The 21,372-nt window shown below is 37.0% G+C and overlaps 1 protein-coding gene across 4 annotated transcripts in view; it reads right to left on the bottom strand.

Moving 5' to 3' along the window:
* Pask (PAS domain containing serine/threonine kinase) overlaps window positions 1-21,372 on the bottom strand; it is a 413,885-nt gene that overhangs the window by 153,662 nt on the left and 238,851 nt on the right. For all 4 annotated transcript variants that reach the window (XM_090376045.1, XM_090376047.1, XM_090376046.1 and 1 more), the window contains one exon: window positions 13,915-14,084. In XM_090376045.1, the coding sequence (XP_090232171.1) occupies window positions 13,915-14,084 (170 nt within the window). The remainder of the gene's footprint in view (window positions 1-13,914; window positions 14,085-21,372) is intronic.

Below are 21,372 nucleotides of genomic sequence, written 5' to 3'. Positions count from 1 at the left end.
AGAATTCCAGCTATTGGTATTTTTGCAAATGCAAGAAGATCGAGTTTACTACACGTTTATAATTGCTTGTAGTAACAGAAAAACCCAATAAACCGGAAAGTGCAAATTGTTTTTGTTTTATGGTCGTGACCTCCAGAAATGTGCTTTAGAAAAATATCACAAAGACACTCAAAATTGGTTCTTGTAATGGAACATATGATAACGATGAAAGTGTAGTGCATTTTAATGATTTGAATTGGTAACTAATACAATTTCCAAACCACGCTCATGACCTTTTATATGGCTTTAATGTCACGCTCGTGACCTTAAAAATGAATTTTAGAGATAATTTTAGAGATAAATAGCTTACTTACACAGCGAAAATTTCAACTTCTGAGATCTTGAAACGAATTACCAAAAAACAATGCGTTATTGGGTTCACAATTAATTAGTTAACTAATTAGTTTATGTTTAAAATATCGTAATGTGAATTGCGATATTTTAATGATACGATGGTGTCTCTGGAACTGATTAATATCGTAAAGTGGGGTACACTGTATTGTATAGCTAAGCACATGGTTGGTTGTGAATGCAGTACAGGTAACCCTCGCTATTCGCGGGGGTTACGTTCATGAGAAATGCCGCGAATACCGAAAACGCGAATACCGAGTTATGGCTCCCATAGTAATAAAGGGGTTCCGTTCCAAAGTATGAAATATATAAGAAAAACTAGTCTAAAATTTTGTCTATGTATGTATTATATGTACCTTCATAATATGACTATATACATAGACAGTACATAGTGAAATGCAAGCATATGGCATCGAAATGAAAATAAGAAACAATTTAATATTAAATGTAATATTTATTAGAAATTTCAAACAAATCTTTCAAACCAGCGTCTTTGCTAGCTAAAAAACCTATACCGCCAGTGCTATCACCAGTTTCGCTAAAGCGTTGATAAGGAGTTTTGCGTTTTCACGAATGATGAGTGAATTTAACGGAATTTTATTTTGAGTTCGTTCTTCTATCCACAGATTTAAAGCTTTTTCCATTTTTCTAATTTAACATCACGAGTTACAGAGCAAATTTTTGAAGCAATTAGCGCGTTTTCACGGACACTACGGCGGATTTTTTCTTCCGATTTCTTGATTGATCGTACCGTTGACTCGTTGATTTTATAATGTTTTGCCACTGAGGAATTAGAAATTTTATCTAATAACTCAATTTTATTCGCTAATGTCATCACCTTCTTTGATATTTTCACATTTCTCTTGTTATTCGTAGTGATATTTTTGTAGGGGTTAGAAAGAACTTGTCCACAACAAAGTTACTTCTTCCGTTAACACACTCGGAAAAAGTCTGTTTTTCACCGCAAAACGGTAGATTATTAACTTTGGTAAGCATATCAATTTATAAATTGATAAATTTATTCAATTTATAAGCATATAAATTAAAAGCAAACGACGAAACCTTCCATAACAAGCGCATAACACATATTGAACAAGGATTAGCGAGAAACTTTCACGCTCGCGATTTTGTCACCCCTCTCCCCCCACCCACTGAGCGCTGTTTTGACCGGGAAAGATAATTTTAGCCACGCCCATGTTTTTTTATGGCAGAAAATATTCACGGCGCTTTAAAATTCACATTTTTTTAGGTTTCATTTTATATTAAATCGGCGATCGCGAATACGCGAAACCGCGAATACAGATACTGCGAATAGCGGGGGTTTACTGTACTTACCATTTTTAACATTCATTTTTTGCAATTAATGTTCATATTTTCGATTTTGTTGATACTTGATACCTGGGGGAAAAAAACTCGTAAACCCGGGAACTCATATAGCAAAAACGTGTAAAGCGAGAACTGTCTGTATACTGAGTTATGCAAAGTCATTTGAAAAAGACTCAGAGAGGACATAAGAATATTTAACACAAGAAAAGTACAACAAGCATTAAGGGAAAACAAAGGATTTAAATCAGCAGCCATGAGCAGTAATACAGAAAGACAAATGATACTGAAACTGAAGAATAGCAATGGTGTACTTATAAACAGCAGAGAAGGCATAATTCAAATAGCAGAAGACTACTATAGAGAATTACACAAGGAGCGAGGGAATGATGCCAGCAGTGCAGAAGATGGATCGCAAATTAGTAACATATACGACATACCCGATATCTTTCCTCATGAGGTAGAACATGCGTTGTAGAAAATGAAGAATCAGAAAGCCCTGGGGGAAGATGAAGTTACTGTATAGTTCTTAAAATTGGGAGGAAGACACATGACACAAAAACTACCCAGACTCTTCACAAAATGCATTAGAAAAGGTGTGATGCCTAAGGAGTGGAATAATGCAATCATAGTTTTGCTGCATAAGAAAGGAGATAAATCAGAAATCGGAAATCATAGACCAGTTAGCTTGTTATCCCATATCTACAAGTTGTTCACAAGGGTCATTACTAAGAGATTAGAAAGAATACTTGATGAGAATCAACTGAAAGAGCCGGGCACTTCTGTAGCCGGGTGGGCAGGAGCAGCAGTGCGTAGCACATGCTTCTTGATTATACTGGGGTTCGAACCCATGACCATCAAATACGGAGGATGTGGAAAGGTCAGGGAATGACCACCATATATCCCCGGAGAAATATGGTCTTAGTTGCTAATGCTCGTAAAAACCAAATAACAAACAAACAAACCACCTTCACGTAATATCACAGCTAATGGAGAAAGCAAATGAATAAAAAACACCATTATGCCTGGCATTTGTGAATTATGAAAAGGCATTTGACTCCATATAGCATAAGGCAATGTTTTGGGCACTGGAAAGACAAGGCATAGATTCCCCATATATTATGATTTTGAAGAAAATACAGTGGAACTTCTCTATTACGAACTTCTATTTAACGAATTTCTCTATATTATGAATTTTTTCGCAAAACATTGCACCTTGAAACGAAATTACATGTAAAATTAACCCCATATAGCGAAGTGTTAGTCTCTCTATAACGAATTTTTAAAAATATACGACCTCCTTCCCTCCGAAATTACGCATTAGCATCTGGAATTAATCATTCTTTTAGTGAATACTTGTGGTCATTGACGCCCGTAGGAAGGTCTTTGTTTCATTTTTGTTACAGTTATAAAACCAAATGGGTTTTCTTAAAAGTGGTCGTAAACTTTACAATAAATAGGATAGATTTGTAAATTGATGTTGGCTCAGGGGAAAACGAAATTCGCTGCGGTAAGCCTTTAGCGTGCTGCGGCGGCAATACATAGAATGATGCCATAGTCGATTTTTAGTAACGAACGCCTACTGAGTGACATTCGCTTCTCACCTCAACCGTACCACGTGACCTTCCTGTCAATCATTATGTGATATGTCCGTTCTCATCTAACTGGACTCCTAGTAGATGGTTTTCATGAAAAAAAATTTTTTTTTATTTAGTTCTTTTAGAACAATTTGTCATCAATTACATAGGCTATATGCTCTTGTATTTTTTTTTTTTTTTTGAAAAGTAACATACAGCATACATTAACCGTAAATTTTATATATGAATGAAAGTCGTATATTTCTTCAAAGTGATTGATAGGAAAAGTCACGTGATATGTTGAATTGGCAAGCAAACGTCATTGAGTAGGCGGTACCTGTACTAACAATTCACTATATGGCCAGCGCAGCGAAGTTTGCGGTGTATGTATCGGCAAGAGCTACAGTCCAGTGATTTTTACATTTGGGGAAAAAATGTCGAAGAGAAAATGTTTAAGTATTAATGATAAAGTAAAGATTCTTCATGATATTGACCAGGGTTTTAAGAAAAAAGATATTGCGGAGAAATATGGCATACCTGCAAGCAGCTTATCTACGATTTTAAAAAATCGAGAATCAATTTTAAATGCAATTGAAGCAGCAGCACACAAGAAGCGAATTAAGTTGTGTATATACGAAGATGTTGATAAAGCTGTTCTAAAATGGGTGCAAATGATACGTGAAAAGAATATACCAATATCGGGTCCAATAATTAAGCAACAAGCTCTGAAATTTGCACAGTCCCTGGGACATACAGAATTTAATGCGAGCACTGGGTGGCTAGATAAATTTAAGAAGCGCCACAGAATTGTGGAAAAGGTTATTTGTGGAGAAAGTGTTAATGTAAGTGAAGAAGATTGCAACAGTTGGAGGAACAATACCTTAAAGAAGATTTTGGAAGAATATGAACCTAAGGATGTTTTTAATGCTGATGAAATGGGTTTATTCTTTAAATGTTTACCGAATAGAACTCTTGCTTTTAAAGATGATAAATGTTTTGGCGGAAAACAAAGCAAAGAAAGAATCACTGTGCTAGTTGGAGCAAATATGACAGGAAGTGAAAAATTAAGACTTTTAGTAATCGGAAAATCAAAAAACCCAAGATGTTTTAGAGGCACAAAATCTTTGGAAGTTGACTACACCTTTAATAAAAAAGCATGGATGACCAGTGATATCTTTGAAGACTGGATATTAAAACTAGACAAGCGTATAACAAAAGAAAAAAGGAAAATCGTGTTGGTAACTGACAACTGTCCAGCACATCCTGCCAGTATTTCTGCCAAACTTAAAAGTGTGAAGTTATTGTTTTTACCACCAAACGTGACGTCAAAACTCCAGCCAATGGACCAAGGCATAATTAAAAATTTTAAATTTCATTATCGAAAGAGAATAATAATGAAGATTGTCAATGCGTTATCAGAAAATAGAAACTTGGAAGTTACAATTAACCTTAGAGATTGCATCTCTGAACTGGCAAAAGTTTGGACAAACGATGTCACTGAATACACTATTCAAAATTGTTTTTCGAAAGCGGGATTTGCATTGAATGCAGAAGTCGAACATCAACTGGATCAACAAGATGAACTGCCCCTTTCACAACTGAAAAACTTTTGGAAAATATTAGAATCGTCCGGAAACATCGAAAATGAAATAACATTGGATAGTTATGTTTATGTAGATCAAGACCTGACTACAACAGAACATCCAAATGAAGATGAAATACTGCTGAACAGAGTTAGACACGACCATGATCACGAAGAAATTAACGATGACGCTGAAGACACATCAGAACAACCCGTAGAAAAGCCAACTCGTGAAGAAATGATTAACGCTTTTAAAACGGTTCGTATGGGTCTACAGTTTTGTGAAAATGTTCCTGATAATGTTTTTAATGCTCTGAACAAATGTGAGGTTTTCTTTGAGAATCAGACATTTTTTAATTGTACTGTGCAAACGAAAATTACGGATTTTTTTTTAATTTGTGATACTTACTGACGAAAATTGTGTAAGCGTAATTTAAATAAGTGTTTTTGAAATAAAATACATTAAAAATAAATGTAGATTCATTTTCATTTTCTAATTAAATAACAATTTCTAATAAAAAAGATATTCTCTGTATAATGAAATTTCTCTATAACGAATTTTTTCGCTGGATTTATAGAATTCATTATAGGGAAGTTCGACTGTACATGAGAATGCTACCTCCTTTATTAGACTAGACAAAGACAGTGGCAAATTTAAAATTGAGAAAGGAGTTTATCAAAGAGAGACAATATCTCCGAAGCTGTTTACTGCTGCCCTTGAGGAAGCTTTCAGAAGATTAGACTGGTTGCAGAAAGTAGTACCTAAAGTACAACCTAAACCATTAAAAATTTGCAGATGACACTGTGGTCATAAGCCACAATCCCAAAGAATTAGAGTAAAATCTTAATCAGCTATGCACAGTTAGTAAGAATTTTGGACTAAAGTAATGATCAAGAAGTATGCCACAGAAAGGGATATAATGATTGAAGGGGCTGTAATTGAAACGGTGGAGTCATACTTATCTGGGACAAGTCATTAGCTGTAATAATGATAAATGGCTAGAAGTCAAGAGAAGAATAAATTTTGGATTGATAGCATTCAGGAAATATAGTCACATACTGAGGAGTGGTAGATGACTTTCATCAACAGGTGAAATACCATCACTTTGCTTATTGGAGGCTTGAAGTGGTGAAACCCATGTTTAGTCTCTAGAGCAAAGTTTCCGGAATCCCCCCCCCCATACTTCTCCTTCAATCCATGCATGGTACTAAGTACTATAGGTTTTGATACCTTTCGTGTTTGGGGTTTTAATTTAAAAAAAAAGAAAAAAAAAAAGAGTAATATCCCAATTTGTCTGAAACGCAAAATAATGAACCAATGTATACTCCCTACCACGACTTATGGAAGTGAAACTTGGGCACTCACCAAAAGAACGGAACAGAAGCCGAGAACTATATAGCGAAGAATGGAAAGAATTATACTGGGAATCAGACTGTTACATAAGAAGAGAAACACATGGATTAGGCAGCAAACTCAAGTAAAGGACATTTTTATCAAAAGTAAAGAACTAAAATGGTCTTGGGCAGGACACAGCTCAAAGACATGACAGATGGTCTAAGAAAATAACAGAATGGTACCCAAGAGTAGCCAGAAGAAAACCTGGAAGACAACGATGGAGATGGACAGATGAAATTCAAGAGTTTGTGGGTAGTAAATGGAACGCTATTGCACAAATCAGAAGGAAATGAAAAGTTGCTGGAGAAGCCTTCATCCTGTAGTGGATTGAAAATGGCTGATGATGAAGTTCTCACACTGAAAATGACAGAACTGATGCTGCAAAACATCTATTGCTTCATCTATTTATCTTTAATGACACAAAGAAGTAATGGACAGTTGTCCACAAAATATTTCAAGGTTGAAAATGAGGCATTGCCAGATGACGAAATCTTTGTTACCTCATCATTCACGAGAACTTAATTTTTCACTGGGAACTTGTACACCATGTTCACTAAGCAAAAGAATAGAAACTTCTCTTGTTTTGGACAATCCATCAGCATGGAAGTAGAAATGTCTATCACTGAGTCAGAATTGTCCTCCTGGCTCAGTCTTCAATAATCAATTACAAAATGGAAATCTGATTAATAAATAATCTGAATAATGAGAAAATTTGAGTAAAGACTGCACTATGTGAAGGTGAGGTATGTTAGATTGAAGAAAGCGATGTTAGGATTTTCAAACTTTGGTGGTATAATATTTTAAAAGAAACAAGCAATTTTCAATATTCAAGCCAGGATAGGGGAAACAAAAACAGACTTTCTGCACAAGTGAGGATAACGCTGCCAGAATTATCAATTTTATTGGGTTGTTAGAATTGATTTACAAAAGTTTGCAATTCACAAGTTCTTTTTCTGAAATTAATCAATCTTCTTTCAAAACATTTTGATTTTGAACTGGATTTGAAAACAAGACAATGCCATTCACTACCACTGACTGCATATTGCACTTTTCAAGTTGGTAAACCTGAAAAGTGCTTATATTGTGTTTTAATATTAGTATTGGTAGTGGCAAAGGATGCACTTAAAAAGTACCTGCCGAAGAAAAAAAAAAAAAACCCACTGCCCATCAGAATTACCTTTCCAACCCCTGTTAATTTCTGTTCTTCCTTGAATTTATTCACACTACTTCCATCTATAATATCAGATGGAGGCTTCTTCTTCAATCAACTACATGCTGGTTGAAGGGAAACTGCTGCACATCTATCCTTCAACCATTCTTCCTCAATTTAAATTTAAGCCCAACCCACCAACACCGTTTAGCCTGGGCAAGAGGAAGGATTCCATCAGCATTGAAGTTATGAAATCCATTCAAAGCCTTAAACAACTCAATCAGATTTCTTTGCAAGTCTCCAGCCTCCAGACACTGCACTGGCCTGACCATTGCCTTATATGAAAGATAATCACCTCCTGATCTCAGTTGGAAAAATTCCTGTATATCATTCACAAAACCTCATGAGCGGTCCTAGCAGCCTGTTTATACTACTCAGATAACTTCATAACTGACTGCACAATTACCCCCAAGGCCTGTTTCATTCTCCATTACCCCAAATGTGGTACCACACAGTTTATACCTTAATTTGGAATTACTACCGCCCATGTGCAGTACCTTACATTTGTAAATGTTAAACTTCAACTGCCACTTCTCAGTCCAACTGCATAAATTTTTTGGCTCATATTGCAGAAGCATATACTGATTACCATCATTAACAACTTTAACAACCATGGCAACTTTCATATTATGTAAACTTATGTAAACTATAGAAGGAAAGGGATGAATCAGATTGTTCCACTTGATATCAATGTCAAGGCTTAACGTCCAAGTTTGCAGACGATACGAAGGTTGGCAGGGTTAATGATACTAATGACAGAATGCTGCTGCAACAGGATCTAGAAAAGTTTAGCAGATGGGCTGAGAGGTGGCAAATGAAGTTTAACATTGACAAATGTAAAGTCCTACATATGGGAAGCAGTAAACCGAGAGTAACGTTGTTATTGTTTGGTTTTTAGGAGCATCAGCAACTAGGGCCATATTGCTCCGGGGATATGTGGTGGTCATTCCCTGACCTTTCCGCAATCTCCGTATTTGGTGGTCACGGGCTTGGACCCTGGTCTAATCAAGAAGCGTGTTCTATGCACTACTCCTCCTGCCCACCTAGATATGGAGGTGCCGAGAATAACGTATCAACTCTGTGGTACTACACTGACAGTGGCAGAGAATGAAAATGACCTGGGGGTAATTGTGCAGGCAGATATGAAGTTTTCTGAGCATTCTGAGCAGCACAGACGGTCTGCAAGAATAGCTCATGGTGTCTTGTCAATGATATACAGGAATTTTTATAGTAGGGATAAGGAGGTGATTATCCCCTTGTATAAGGCAATGGTCAAGCCACACCTTGAGTACTGTATACAGGTCTGGAGGGCTCATTTTAAGGATGCAGAGCTGTTGGAATGAGTACAGAGAAGGGCAACAAGATTAGTGAATGGAACAAAGGGTTGCTCTTACGAAGAGAGGCTTTAGTTTTGCAAATTACAGTGTGTGGAGACTAGGCACCTGCGAGGTGATCTGATTGAGGTGTATAAAGTTTTGAATGGTTTGAGCATGCTCAGTGCCAATGGGATTCTTCCTCTTGCTCAGAATAATCACCTGAGAGGGCATAAATTCAAATTGAGGAAAGACAGATGTGTGGAAATTTGCTTTTAGCCAGCAGGTAGTTGGTTGGTGGAACAGACTTCCATCCCTTGTTGTGGAAGTTGATAGCCTAAATAAATTTAAGGCTCAGCTGGACAGCTATTTCGAATGAACCGAAGGGTGAAATGTGAGTGTGAGTATTTTTTTTTTTTTTTTTGGCAGATACTGTTTAAGCTTTCTTTCTTGCATCATATGCCTCTACTAATGCTAATGCTAAAAGAAGCCTCATATACTGTTCTTCATTATCAACACAAAATTTTCTGAAAAGGCGATCATATTTGCTATATGATTTTATTTTATATGGTTTTAATAACTATACTGACAGACTGATAAAGAACTGGACTATTTTTTGCAACCAGATGATATTGGTGCACAATGCAGTGTATTCAGGACATATTTCTTTTAGTTGGGCTATAAAACCTTTGTGTCTTCCAATCATGAGACACACAGCATCATCAGTGGCACAGAATAGCAAATTTTCCAATGGTACTTGTTTTTCATCAAACCATGTTTTTACAGCGGCAAAAATGGATGCTCCATTATTGGTCAAAAATGATGCTCCAGTTCATAAAATCTATAGAATCTTCAGTTTCTGAAGATCCTATAGATTTTACAAACAACATCTCTTCTTGCAATTTACAATCATCATCGAAATAATGAACATATGCCATTAGAAGGGCCTTATTGTCAGTAACTGTGGATTCATCAATCTGAATAGAAAATTTTCTTGTTTTTAGTTTGTCAATTAGCTGCTCTTCAATTTTAACTGACTCATCAATTTGTCTTTAAATTGAATCGTTGCTCAATGGCAATGCTTTTAAAATACTGGAAGGATTTTGATGTATCATGTCGAAATTAGATCTAATGTGGGTCATATAACAGTCTCAACAACTGTATTATGAGCCCTACCAGTTTTTGCAATGATTTCTGCAATTTTATAAGAGGCAATCATTCCATTTGTTTGTGTGGTCTTCTTAAATAAGGAAGTAACTGTGTTATGTTACTCAAAATTCTGTTTTAAATTTTTAAAATATTCAATAAGTTTACTAACTTTATCAGGATGTTTCCTTTTTAAGTGATCTAAAGAGTCTTGATGGATTCATAGCCTCATTTGAAAAAAAAAAAAAAAAAAGAAGCTATATAAGACTAATAGGCTGTCTCGAGTTGAATGAGCTTTCAATAAAACCACAAGCTACATATTCATCCAGATACTGTCAACACTTCTTTTCAGCACTTGACATGATTGATGATGGGTTGAATAATTACAAAGAATTAAATAATAAAATATAAACTATTTTTCATTTAACTCTCACAGTCCATGTCACTCACAAAAGTATGGTGGATCACAAATAAACAACTTCCACAAGGAAACAATAAATCAATATTAATTGTTGCTCAGAAAGTAGACACAACAGACTGAAACATTTCTTCATCCCATCCATGCTTGATTTGATTTCAGTTTTTATGGTGCAAAGGTGACAAAGACTATGATGCAAAAGTCCACCCATCCATGTCTCATATATTCACCAATGAAACAAAAGAATAAATAAATATACCATGCCACCACAAAGGTTGCAGCCATTGGAAAGGTGCACATGTCAAGGGTTGCGGAGACATTACCTCTGAAAGCACTTAGGCATTTAATGCCTATGAAAAACACAGGTGATTGAATTAAATCACGCCCACTATCTTCCTTTTATCAAAATTTCTCAGTCACTCCTAATAAAATATAATTATATATTAAAAATCAGTTGTCTCAGGGGAAAGCAAACCTAATGAGAGAAATTAAATGTTATGAAATAAGATGTCGTTGGGTAGGGTTGAACTTTAGAGGGACACAAACCACTGTCACCCTCTTGGGGACAATATCACCCCTGTTGAGAATCCCTGATCTAGACGAGGACAGAACTGCACTCCAAACAGCATGAGTTTGTTAAGGGGAAATACTGTTTGACCAATTTGATTGGTTACTACGATGTCATCCCAAAGAACTTGATGCGAAAAATAATTTAATATAATATAACTGGATTTCAGGAAAGATTTTAATAAAAGCTTTCCTGAAACTTTCCTGCACATAAAAGATTGTTGTATATATTGGAGCAATGTGGCATTAAGAGCAAGTTGCTGCTATGGATAAAGGGATGGTTGAGAGGGAGAAAACAGAGTAGTAATCAATGTACACTGCTCTTCGTAGACTAATGTTATTAGTGGAGTCCCCCACAGTTCGGAGTTGGGCCCATTGTTGTTTTCTATATTTATCAATGATACTGATACCAGGCTTACTGTTCAAGCTTGCAGATGATACAGAGATTTCCAGGGTGATTAATGACATTAATAACAGTATGCTACTGCAATAGGATCTAGAAAAGTTGGGTAGAAATGGTAATTTAACTTTAACATTGATAAATACAAAGTAATGCATATGTGTAGAAGTAACCCCAGAATAAAGTATCAACTGTGTGGTACTACCTTCAGGGTAATGGAAAATGAGAAAGACCTGGTAGTAACTGTGCAGTCAGATATGAAGTTCTGTCAATGATATATAGGAATTCTGTTAGCAGCAATAAGGAAGTGATTGTCGCATTGTATAAGGCAATGGTCAGGCCACATCTTGAGTACTGCAACAGGTCTGGAGGGCTTATTTTAGGATGGATGTAGAGCTACTGGAATGAGTACAGAGAAGAGCAATGAGATTGGTGAGAGGAACACAGGGATGATCTTACCACGGCTTCAGTTCTGCAAACTGCATCGTCTGGAAACTAGGCACTGGCGAGGTGATCTGACTGAGGTATTTATGGATTTGAATGGATTGAGCAAGCTCAATGCTGATGGGATTCTTCCTCTTGCTCAGACCACACACACATATGAGGGGCACAAATTCAAATTGAGGAAGGACGGTTGCAAAATAGATGTGTAGGCATTTGTCATTAGCCAAAATGTGGTTGATTGATGGAATAAATTTCTATCCGTTGCTGTGGAAGTTGTTAGTTTAAATAAATTGAAGGAAGAACTAGAAAAACTATTGGAGGGAATGAATAGATGAAATGGGAGGTGTTGGGTTTTTTTTGTTGATGCTGTAAAAACACAGTATGGACTGTAAAAAAAAAAAAAAAGAAAAAAAGAACCCTTTAAAAGAAGAAAGTTCCGTAATTTTATTAACATTAGCATTAGTAGAGACATATGATGCAAGAAAGCGAGCTTATAATACAGCATCAGCTGAATAAGCTTGCTTTCTTAAAAAAAAAAAAAAAAAAAAAAAACCCATTTCACCGATCCATCTATTAAGACATTATAGTCACTTATAGGCACTTCCCTGTCAGAGGAAAGTAATTTGAAGTGTAAATGATGTCATTCTAAAAAAAAAAAGAAAAAAAAAAAAAAAGCATAAACTGAGTGAGATCAAGAACTATGATTTGTTCATATTAACTGTTAAAATAAAAACAAATGTTAATCCCTTCTTTATTTTAATGTTTGCTCATGGTTTATTTATATCTAATCAATATTAATAAATATTAATTAATCAATAAGAATTCTCAAACTGGTGATATATGGGGAAACGCATACATAAACCTTAACACATTAGGTTGGGGAAAACAGGATGATATTATATACAATTTCTAGTATTTATATGAAGCCCCATTTCAGCTATTCTGGGATTACTGTTACTCAAATACAGTACCTTGTATTTATCAATGTCACACCTAATACCTGGCCCACCTTTGCATCGGCTAACTTAGAAAATAAATTTGGCATGCCTTCATCAAATTGTAAATAGTAAAGAACCAAAACTGAAGGGAAATGAAGGGAATCTCTTACCAAGAAAGGCTTCAGTTCTGCAAATTGCAGCATCTGGAGACTAGTCACCTGCGAGGTGATCTGATTGACGTATATAAGGTCTTGAATGGTTTGAGCAGGTTCAATGCTGATGGGATTCTTCCTCTTGCTCAGATTACAAACCTGAGAGGGATATAAATTCAAATGGAGGAAAGACAGTTGTAGAATTGATGACAGAAATTTGCCTTTAGCCAGCGGGTAGCTGAATGCTGGAACAAACTTCCATCTGTTGTGAAAGTTGATAGCTTAAATAAATTCAAGGAGAACTGGACAATCTTTGAGAACAAATGGATCTGTGAAATTGGATTTTTTTTTTTTTTTTGCTGATGCCATATAAGCTTTCTTTCTTACATCATATGCCTCTGCTAATGCTACCTACCTGGCTCCCCTTTGCATCTGCAAACTTAGATAATAAATTTGGCATGCCTTCATCAAATTGTAGATAGTAAGGAGCCAAAACTGAATCCTGAGGGATTTTATTAATAAAAGTAGTCCATGAAGGGTAGTGGCTATTAATACCCCCTCATCTCCTGCCACTCAACCATCTCCTTATCCACGCAGTAATTTGCCCCTAATGCCACACTGCTCCAAATTACATAGAATGTTCGTAATAATACCTTCTTTGTGTTGTCCTATCAGTTGAAACACTCTAATTTTTATTATTATTTTATTTGTTTCTTTTAGGAACACGCTGCCATGCTAATTCAACTTCCTGAGCACTGCCACTGCTGACCAGTCTCTTTTTTTTTTTTTTTTTTAACTTGTCCATTTAGTTTACCAAATTTGATTTTCATCAACTCATTCTATGTACATGTGTTAAACTTTAAAATGGATTATTCTTGGCCTCCATGACATTATTATAACCTTCTAGAGGCAGCTTAACCACAGGAAATGCACTCCCCAGATCATGATCAGTTATAAATTAAAAATTAACTTGACTGCCTGGAAGTAACTTTGAGTAGCAGCATTAAAAAAGATGCAACTCACAATTAAGAAAAATTGAAGTAATAAGATTTAAATACCTAGGAGGATCAGGCACAATTGATTCTGCTGTTGTTCTTCCATCTGATGCACAACAACACTGAGCATGAGATTCCTCCTCATCCTCATCATCCAGTGGAGGTAAAGGCATTGAATCAGTATCTAGGAACTCCAAATCATCATAGAATGTAGGAATTAGCATATTTATATGCTGTAAATGAAAAGAAAAATTTGGCAATTAAGTATTTAATAAAATGAAAATTTCAATGATATGTTTGTAAACAGATTATCATAATTTTCATTAAGTAAAAAGCCCATTAGTCTTTTATTTATTTATTGTTTTTTTCAATTAAACAGGAATTCTAACTACAAACACCTTTTTCACAATTAGCAATTTTATGCAATTGGCCAGTGACATTGAGATGCCATTATAGCATATAAAAACATTATGTTGTATTCTAGTCTAATGGAAAATTAATTCACATTTTAGATTTTTTAAAGATTTACCATAAATCCCATAAATACTCTGTTGGAGTTGAATAGGTAGCATTCAAAATTTTGTTTGTCTTTGATGCCATGTGTGTAAGAACTGTTCAGCATCACTTTTGATTTAATATTAAGGAATTATTTCTTTGTGTATTTTTACACAGAGAAGTAATTCTTTGTGTAAAAATTACACAGAGAAGTAATTCTTTGTGTAAAAATTACACAAAAAAATAAACAACCAAAGTGGTATGGTTGTTTATTTTATGCAATTGGCCAATGACATTGAGATGCCATTATACCATTCTATGCAAATTTTAGCTGATCAATAAGTACTCTATTTATAAATACTATATGACCAAAAATATTCAGAAACCACTCGAAAACATCATGTGTGTGTGTGTGTGTGGTTGTTTATTGGCGCATTAGCTGCTATGGCTATAGTGCACCTATTCGTAGGAATATTAGAAAATAATTAATAATGAAGCCAGTTTAAATTAATTTCAGTTCTGAAACCTATTTATAAAAGATGATACGCTCCAATTTGTTTTAAAAAGCAGAAAAGTTCGTTAACATTTGCATCCTCTCCAATGATATGATGTAATGTCAATGGTTCTCGACGATTAGCCAGATTTTGAAGTATTAAAGCTCGATGTTGTTGATAGTGTGAACAGTCAATCAGAATACGTTTGACTGTTAGATGTTCTAAGCAGTGTGGACACTGAGGAGGATCATCGCCCATTAGTAGATGGAGGTGAGTCAGATGGGTGTGCCCTATTCTCATTCGTGTGAGTACCACTTCTTCCCACCGCACTGTCTGATTGCTCGAGTGCCAGAACTTTGGGTCTTGTTCCAACTGGAAAAGTTTGTTATTCATTTGGTTATGCCATAACTCTGTCCACTGTGCATGGCATGCTGCTTGAATTAAGATATTATAATCGGCCGCTGGAATAGGGACAGAGGTTAGGTCTAAACTTGGACTTTTGGCAGATATATCAGCCACTTCATTCCTTTTTATGCCTGAATGCGCTGGAATCCAGCAAAACTTCACTAGTTGTTGATGATGATAAATCTGCAATAACAAACTCCTGATTTTCATTAAAATATGGTGATTCTTTTGAGAGGTATTCGGCATTGCTCTAATTGAGCTGAGAGAGTCAGTGTAAACTATATATTTTGCAGATGGATGTAGAGTCAAATTTTCTAGAGCTAATTGTATTGCATACAGTTCTGCTGAAAAGTTGCTATACTCGGGCGGAAGAGAAGCTGATATGATAGCAGAGGGGAACACTGCTGCTGCTCCGACAGTTGAAAGAGATTTGGAACCATCGTATATATCGGCAAGAAGTCAGCACAGGTTTGAATAAGGCTAGCATGGAGTTGTTGCACAATCAGTGCCGGTACACAATTCTTTCCCCATTGAAGAAAATAGGTATCACAGGTCAGTTGAGGAAACGTGGTCCATGGTGAATGAGAGTAATTCTTTATCTGTTGCCTATTGTGGAGAGGAACATTCCAATTCAGTGATATTTCAAGGAGCCGTAGACCAGCTGGTTGTATTTTACTTGGTTTATTTCTGTAGAGTAGTGGTTGAATAAAAAGGTATGGCTGAATAGGATGCGAAGAGCAAGTCTGTATTTTAGCTGCATATTTAAGTAACAGCATTTTTCTACGAAGATGCAGAGGGGGCTCATGAGCTTCAATGTATAGACTCAGAGTTGGAGATGTCCTATATGCACCATTTGCAATCTGCAGTGCATTATGTTGAATAGGATCCAGCCAGCGTAGCACACTCCTTTGGGCAGAATCATAAACTGGAGAACCATAACCTAAACGGGATCTAATCAGTGCTTTATATAAGAGCAGCAAAGTTGTATGATCTGCTCCACAAGAGAGGGCAGATAAAGCTCTTAGCATGTTGATCTTTTTAAGACAGGCAGTACATATTAATTTAACATGCTCAAAGAAGTTGAGCTTACTGTCCAGGATTAGTCCTAAGAATTTCATATTGCTGGCAATCGGAATGGTGGAATTTGAAATCCGAAGTTCAGGATCTGTATGCAATTTGCATTGACTGAAAAGTCAATCACAACTGTTTTCTGTTGGGAAAGATGATATCCATTGAGCTCAGCCCACTTTTGTACTTTATTGAGGGACATCTGCAATTGCCTTTCGATAGATCTCATGTTCTGAGAATGGCAAGAAATAGAGAGATCGTCAGTGTAAAGGTAAGCCTCTACTGTATTTGGGAGTTATTTTGAAATGGAATCAATTCTAAGGGCAAACAGGGTTGCACTCAAAACTGATCCTTGCGGTACCCCTTCTTCCTGCGAGAATGTAGCAGAAAGAGAATTTTGATATCAGACCTGGAAAGATCGGCTCTTGAGGAAGTTCCTAATAAATATGGGCAGGTTGCTTCGTAGACCAAGATTATATTGGTCACTGAGAATGCCATACCGCCAGGTAGTATCAAATGCCTTCTCTATATCAATGGAGACCATGACAAGGTGTTCATTTTTCACAAAGGTATTGCGAATTTCAGATTCCGCCTTGATCATCAGATCTAGGGAGGACCTGTTTTTGCAAAAACATGTTGACAATTATTCAGTAGATGTTGAGTTTCAATGATCCAGGTGAGTCGACTGTGGATCATTTTTTCAAGAATTTTATCAAAGCAACTTGACAGAGATATTCGTCTGTAACTATTAGGACTGGAGGGATCTTTTACAGGTTTTGAAAATGCCAAAACTGTAGCATGGTGCCAAGAGGTTGGATAAATTTTTAGCAGGAAGATCCGGTTAAAAAAGACTAGAAGCAGTTGTAAGTTTTTGTCATCGAGATGCTGTAGCATGACATAATACATGCCATCTGGCCCAGAGGCACTGTTTCGCGTTGTTCTGATGGCCTGTAAAAGTTCACAATATTGCAGAGGCTGATTACATGGAAGTGATAGTGAGGTTCGAAAGTTGATAGGTCTCTGTTTGGTGGTGGCCTTAATTTTCTGGAATTTCGGAGTGTAGTTAGATGCAGCCGAGACTCGAGCAAAGGTTTTGCCCAAGGCAGTGGCTATATCTAGAGGAGCAGAGAGTTCTTGCCCATTGCAGGAGAGAATTGGGGAAGGAACTGTTGGAAACTTCCCAGAAAGCTGCCTAATTTTCTTCCATATTAGTCTGGAGTCAGTGTTTCTATTGATAGTAGATGCGAACAGAGTCCAAGAATCTTTCTTGGCCTGCTTTTGAATGTAACGTGCCTTTGCCTTTAGCTTCTTGTAGCTAATTAGATTAGCTGTGGTTGGAGATCGACGGAATAAATTAAATGCTTTTTTTTTTCCTTCTTTGCTTTTGTGTGCTCTTCGTTCCACCAGCAGTTGAAATGTCGTCGGGACGGGGGATTTGATAATGGAGTTGAGTACTTAGCTGCAACTAAAAGACGGGATGTAATATAATCAGTAACTTCATTTATGGGCTGTAGTTGAATAGTTTTTTTTGTCAAGAGTGATTGCTGACTGAAATTTGGCCCAATTGGCTTTAGAGAATTTCCATTTCCTGCAGGGCTGTTGTAATGGTGGTTGTGTAGTCAACAGATTACAAACAATTGGAAAATGATCACTGCCCATGGGATCATCCAGAGCGGACCATTGCATGGCTGAAAACAGTATCAGGGAGCAAATTGATAGGTCAACTGCGGAAGTCTGTCCAGTAGGTAACTGTGTATGGGTGTGCGAGCCACTATTAAGAAGAGTGAGGTTTTGTTTTTCTAGTAAAGTTTCAATCATTCGACTGCGTCTGTGTAATTTAGATGATCCCCATAGAGGATGGTGGCCATTGAAATCCCCTAGCAAGCAGACAGGGGAGGGTAGCTGTCTTAAAAGTTCTTCAAGGTCATTATAAGAGAAAGTATGATTTGGTGCGAGATAAACTGAGACAATTGTTTAAGCGATCTGAGTAATCAGATGCACAGCAACGGCTTCGATTTGGGTTGGGAGAGCAATTTGTCTAGCCAGAATCTTTGAGCTAATCAAAATGGCTACACCACCATGAGCAGAATCGGATGTATTCCGACCTCTTCTATAGATTGAATAGTTTTTTTATGGAGATGGAGATTTGAGGAGTTAAATAGGTTTCTTGCAGGCAGAAACCAACTGGAGAGTAGCGGTTAATTAAGTATTGAATGTCGTCAATGTTGCCACAAAAGCCTCTGCAATTCCACTGAAAAATGTAAGGCATTACTTGAATTTAGAAGAAGAAGCTGCACATGACGTGGCTGTCTTATGGCGTTCAGGCTTCGGTTTGTCTCTTTTTGGAAAGGAAGGGCGACCGGTGTCCATCTCTTCTTCTGCAAATATTTCCAGAATCGGATCTTCCTGTTTGGATGGGTACTCTGCATCCATTGATGTGTCCTGAATAATCTTTTTTGAAGTCGAACTAGCATTATTTGTAGTAGTGGAATTCACTGGTGGAGATTGAGATTTTGCTGGTATTGTGAGAAGTGTATTATTTGCTTAAGTGTATTAAAACTTAAGCCTTTCTTCGTAAGAGCAATCCTTTGTTCCATTCACTAATCTTGTTGCCCTTCTCTGTACTCGTTCCAGCATCTCTACATCCTTCTTGAAATGAGGCCTCCAGACCTGTATACAATACTCAAGGTGTGGCCTGACCAATGCCTTATACAAGGGAATAATCACATCCCTATCCCTGCTAGAAAAATGTATATCATTGACAAGACACCATGAGCTACTCTTGCAGCTCGTCTGCACTGCTCAGAGAACTTCATATCTGCCTGCACAATTACCCCCAGGTCCTTTTCATTCTCTACCAATGTCAGCGTAGTACTACAGAGTTGATACGTTGAGCTGGGGTTACTGTTTCCCATATGTAGTACTTTACATTTGTCAATGTTAAACTTCATTTGCCACCTCTCAGCCCATCTGCTCAACCTTTCCAGATCCTGTTGCAGCAGCATAGCATCAGTAGTGTCCTTAGCAACCCTGCCAACCTTTGTATCGTCTGCAAACTTGGACATTAAGCTTGATATACCATCATCAATATCATTTATAAATACAGAAAACAACAATGGACCCAACACTCAACCCTGAGGAACTCCACTAATAACATTAGTCCATGTTGAGCAGTGCCCATTGATTACCACTCTCTGTCTTCTGCCACTCAACCATACCTTTATCCATAGCAGCAATTTGCCTCCAATGGCACACTGCTCCAATTTGTGCAGCAGTCTTACATGCGCAACAGTATCAAAAGCCTTTCTAAGATCCAAATATATAATATCAAAGTTATTCCCTGCATCCAGTTCTTTTGTGACTACATCATAGTATCCAATCAAATTGGTCAGACAAGACCCGCCCTTAACAAAACCATGCTGTGTCTGAGCTATAACTGAATTCTTGTCTAGATGATCCTGCAGTGCTTCTTTAACCAGTGCCTCCATTAATTTTCCTGGAAGCGAAGTTAAACAGGTCTATAATTACTTGTGTCAGCCTTTGATCCTCCTTTGTGAATTGGGGTTACATTTGCACATCTCCAGTCTATGGGTACCTCCCCTGAGTCCAAAGAAGCTCTCATAATTATGGCTAGGGGTTTGCTTACTTCCTTTGCTGCCTCCTTTAATATAACTGGATAGATCCCATCCACCCAGGTGCCTTTTTTATGTTTATCCTCAACAATTTCTCCTCCACTTTCCTCTCAGTTATTAGAAAATCATCTAGCTCACTGCCAATGTTTACTTCACATACGACACTCCCCTTCCTGAATAACTCCTCATGTGTGAATGTAGATGCAAAATACTCGTTTAGATTGTTAGCCACCTGAGCATGATCCTCAACTGTTGAACCATCAACATCCAGTGGACCAATCTGATTCATCCCTTTCCTTCTTGAGTTTAAATAGGTAAAGAACTTTTTCTGTTTTTCTTTGCATCCTTTGCCAAGGATTTCTCATTTAATCTGTCTTTGCTGCCTAACCTCCTTTGTGACTTGGTTACAGACCAACTTATATCTATCATAGGCTTCCGTGTCACCCATTAATTTGTATGCATGCCATGCATTTTTCTTATCTGCCATATGTCTCATTAGTTCATCTGACAACCATTTAGGCCTGAACCTTGAACAATATTTCTTGGTTGGTATGTAAAGCCTGGTAGCTTCCAAGATTAGTTCCTTGAATGCTTCCCATTTTGAATTTGCTGTTGGTAACATCATCAGTTGGTCCCACTGTATAGAATTTAAATACTGTCTCAGACCATCATAGTCGCCTTTACGAAAGCAAAAATCCTTCCCTTTACCTCTGATGGTAGTTACCTCCTTGAGTAAATCCCACTTCAGCACACTGTGAGCACTGCCACCTAGTGGTTCCTTTATCTGCAGATTCTTAATGCATGAAGAATCACTACTGATAATCAGATCAAGAGTATTACTCCCTCTAGGTGCCTCCCGAACATGCTGGTGTAGAAAACAATCATCCAATAAATCCACAAAAGCCTTGCTAGTGTGTGAGTGACCAACCCACAAATTCCAGTCAATATCTGGGAAATTAAAATCCCCCATTATAAGACTCTCTGATTTACTGGTCCATTCTATTTCCCTGTACAGTATCTTATTATACTCATCAGAGTCATTAGGATTATAGCACACGCCTACTCTCAATTTTGATTTACCTATGCTTATGTCACACCAAACTGACTCGACACTGCCCTGTCCATCGATGTCGACTGGCTTCACTTCCTTGGATTTTATGTGTTTCTTAACTAATAGCATAACCCCTCCTCCCTTTCTATCCTGTCAATCCTTTCTGTAGACGTTGTACTCACCAAATTCCAGTTCTGCATTCCTTATATCTGTGTGACACCACGTCTCTGATATCCCAACAATACTGCCTTTAATGTTTTGAGCAATACCTCAAATTCATCAATTTTATTTACTCAACTCCTAGCATTGGTGTACACGCAAGTATACATGCACCTGTTTCTATTCTTAGCTACCCTAACACAACCCATGTGTTTAC

This window comes from Mastigoproctus giganteus, chromosome 6 (assembly GCF_048544385.1).
Source record: "Mastigoproctus giganteus isolate SK-2022 chromosome 6, ASM4854438v1, whole genome shotgun sequence".
In the NCBI taxonomy this organism is placed as follows: domain Eukaryota; kingdom Metazoa; phylum Arthropoda; class Arachnida; order Uropygi; family Thelyphonidae; genus Mastigoproctus; species Mastigoproctus giganteus.
The sequence above is the reverse complement of the archived record's forward strand: the minus strand, read 5'-3'. Positions and strand labels throughout refer to the sequence as shown.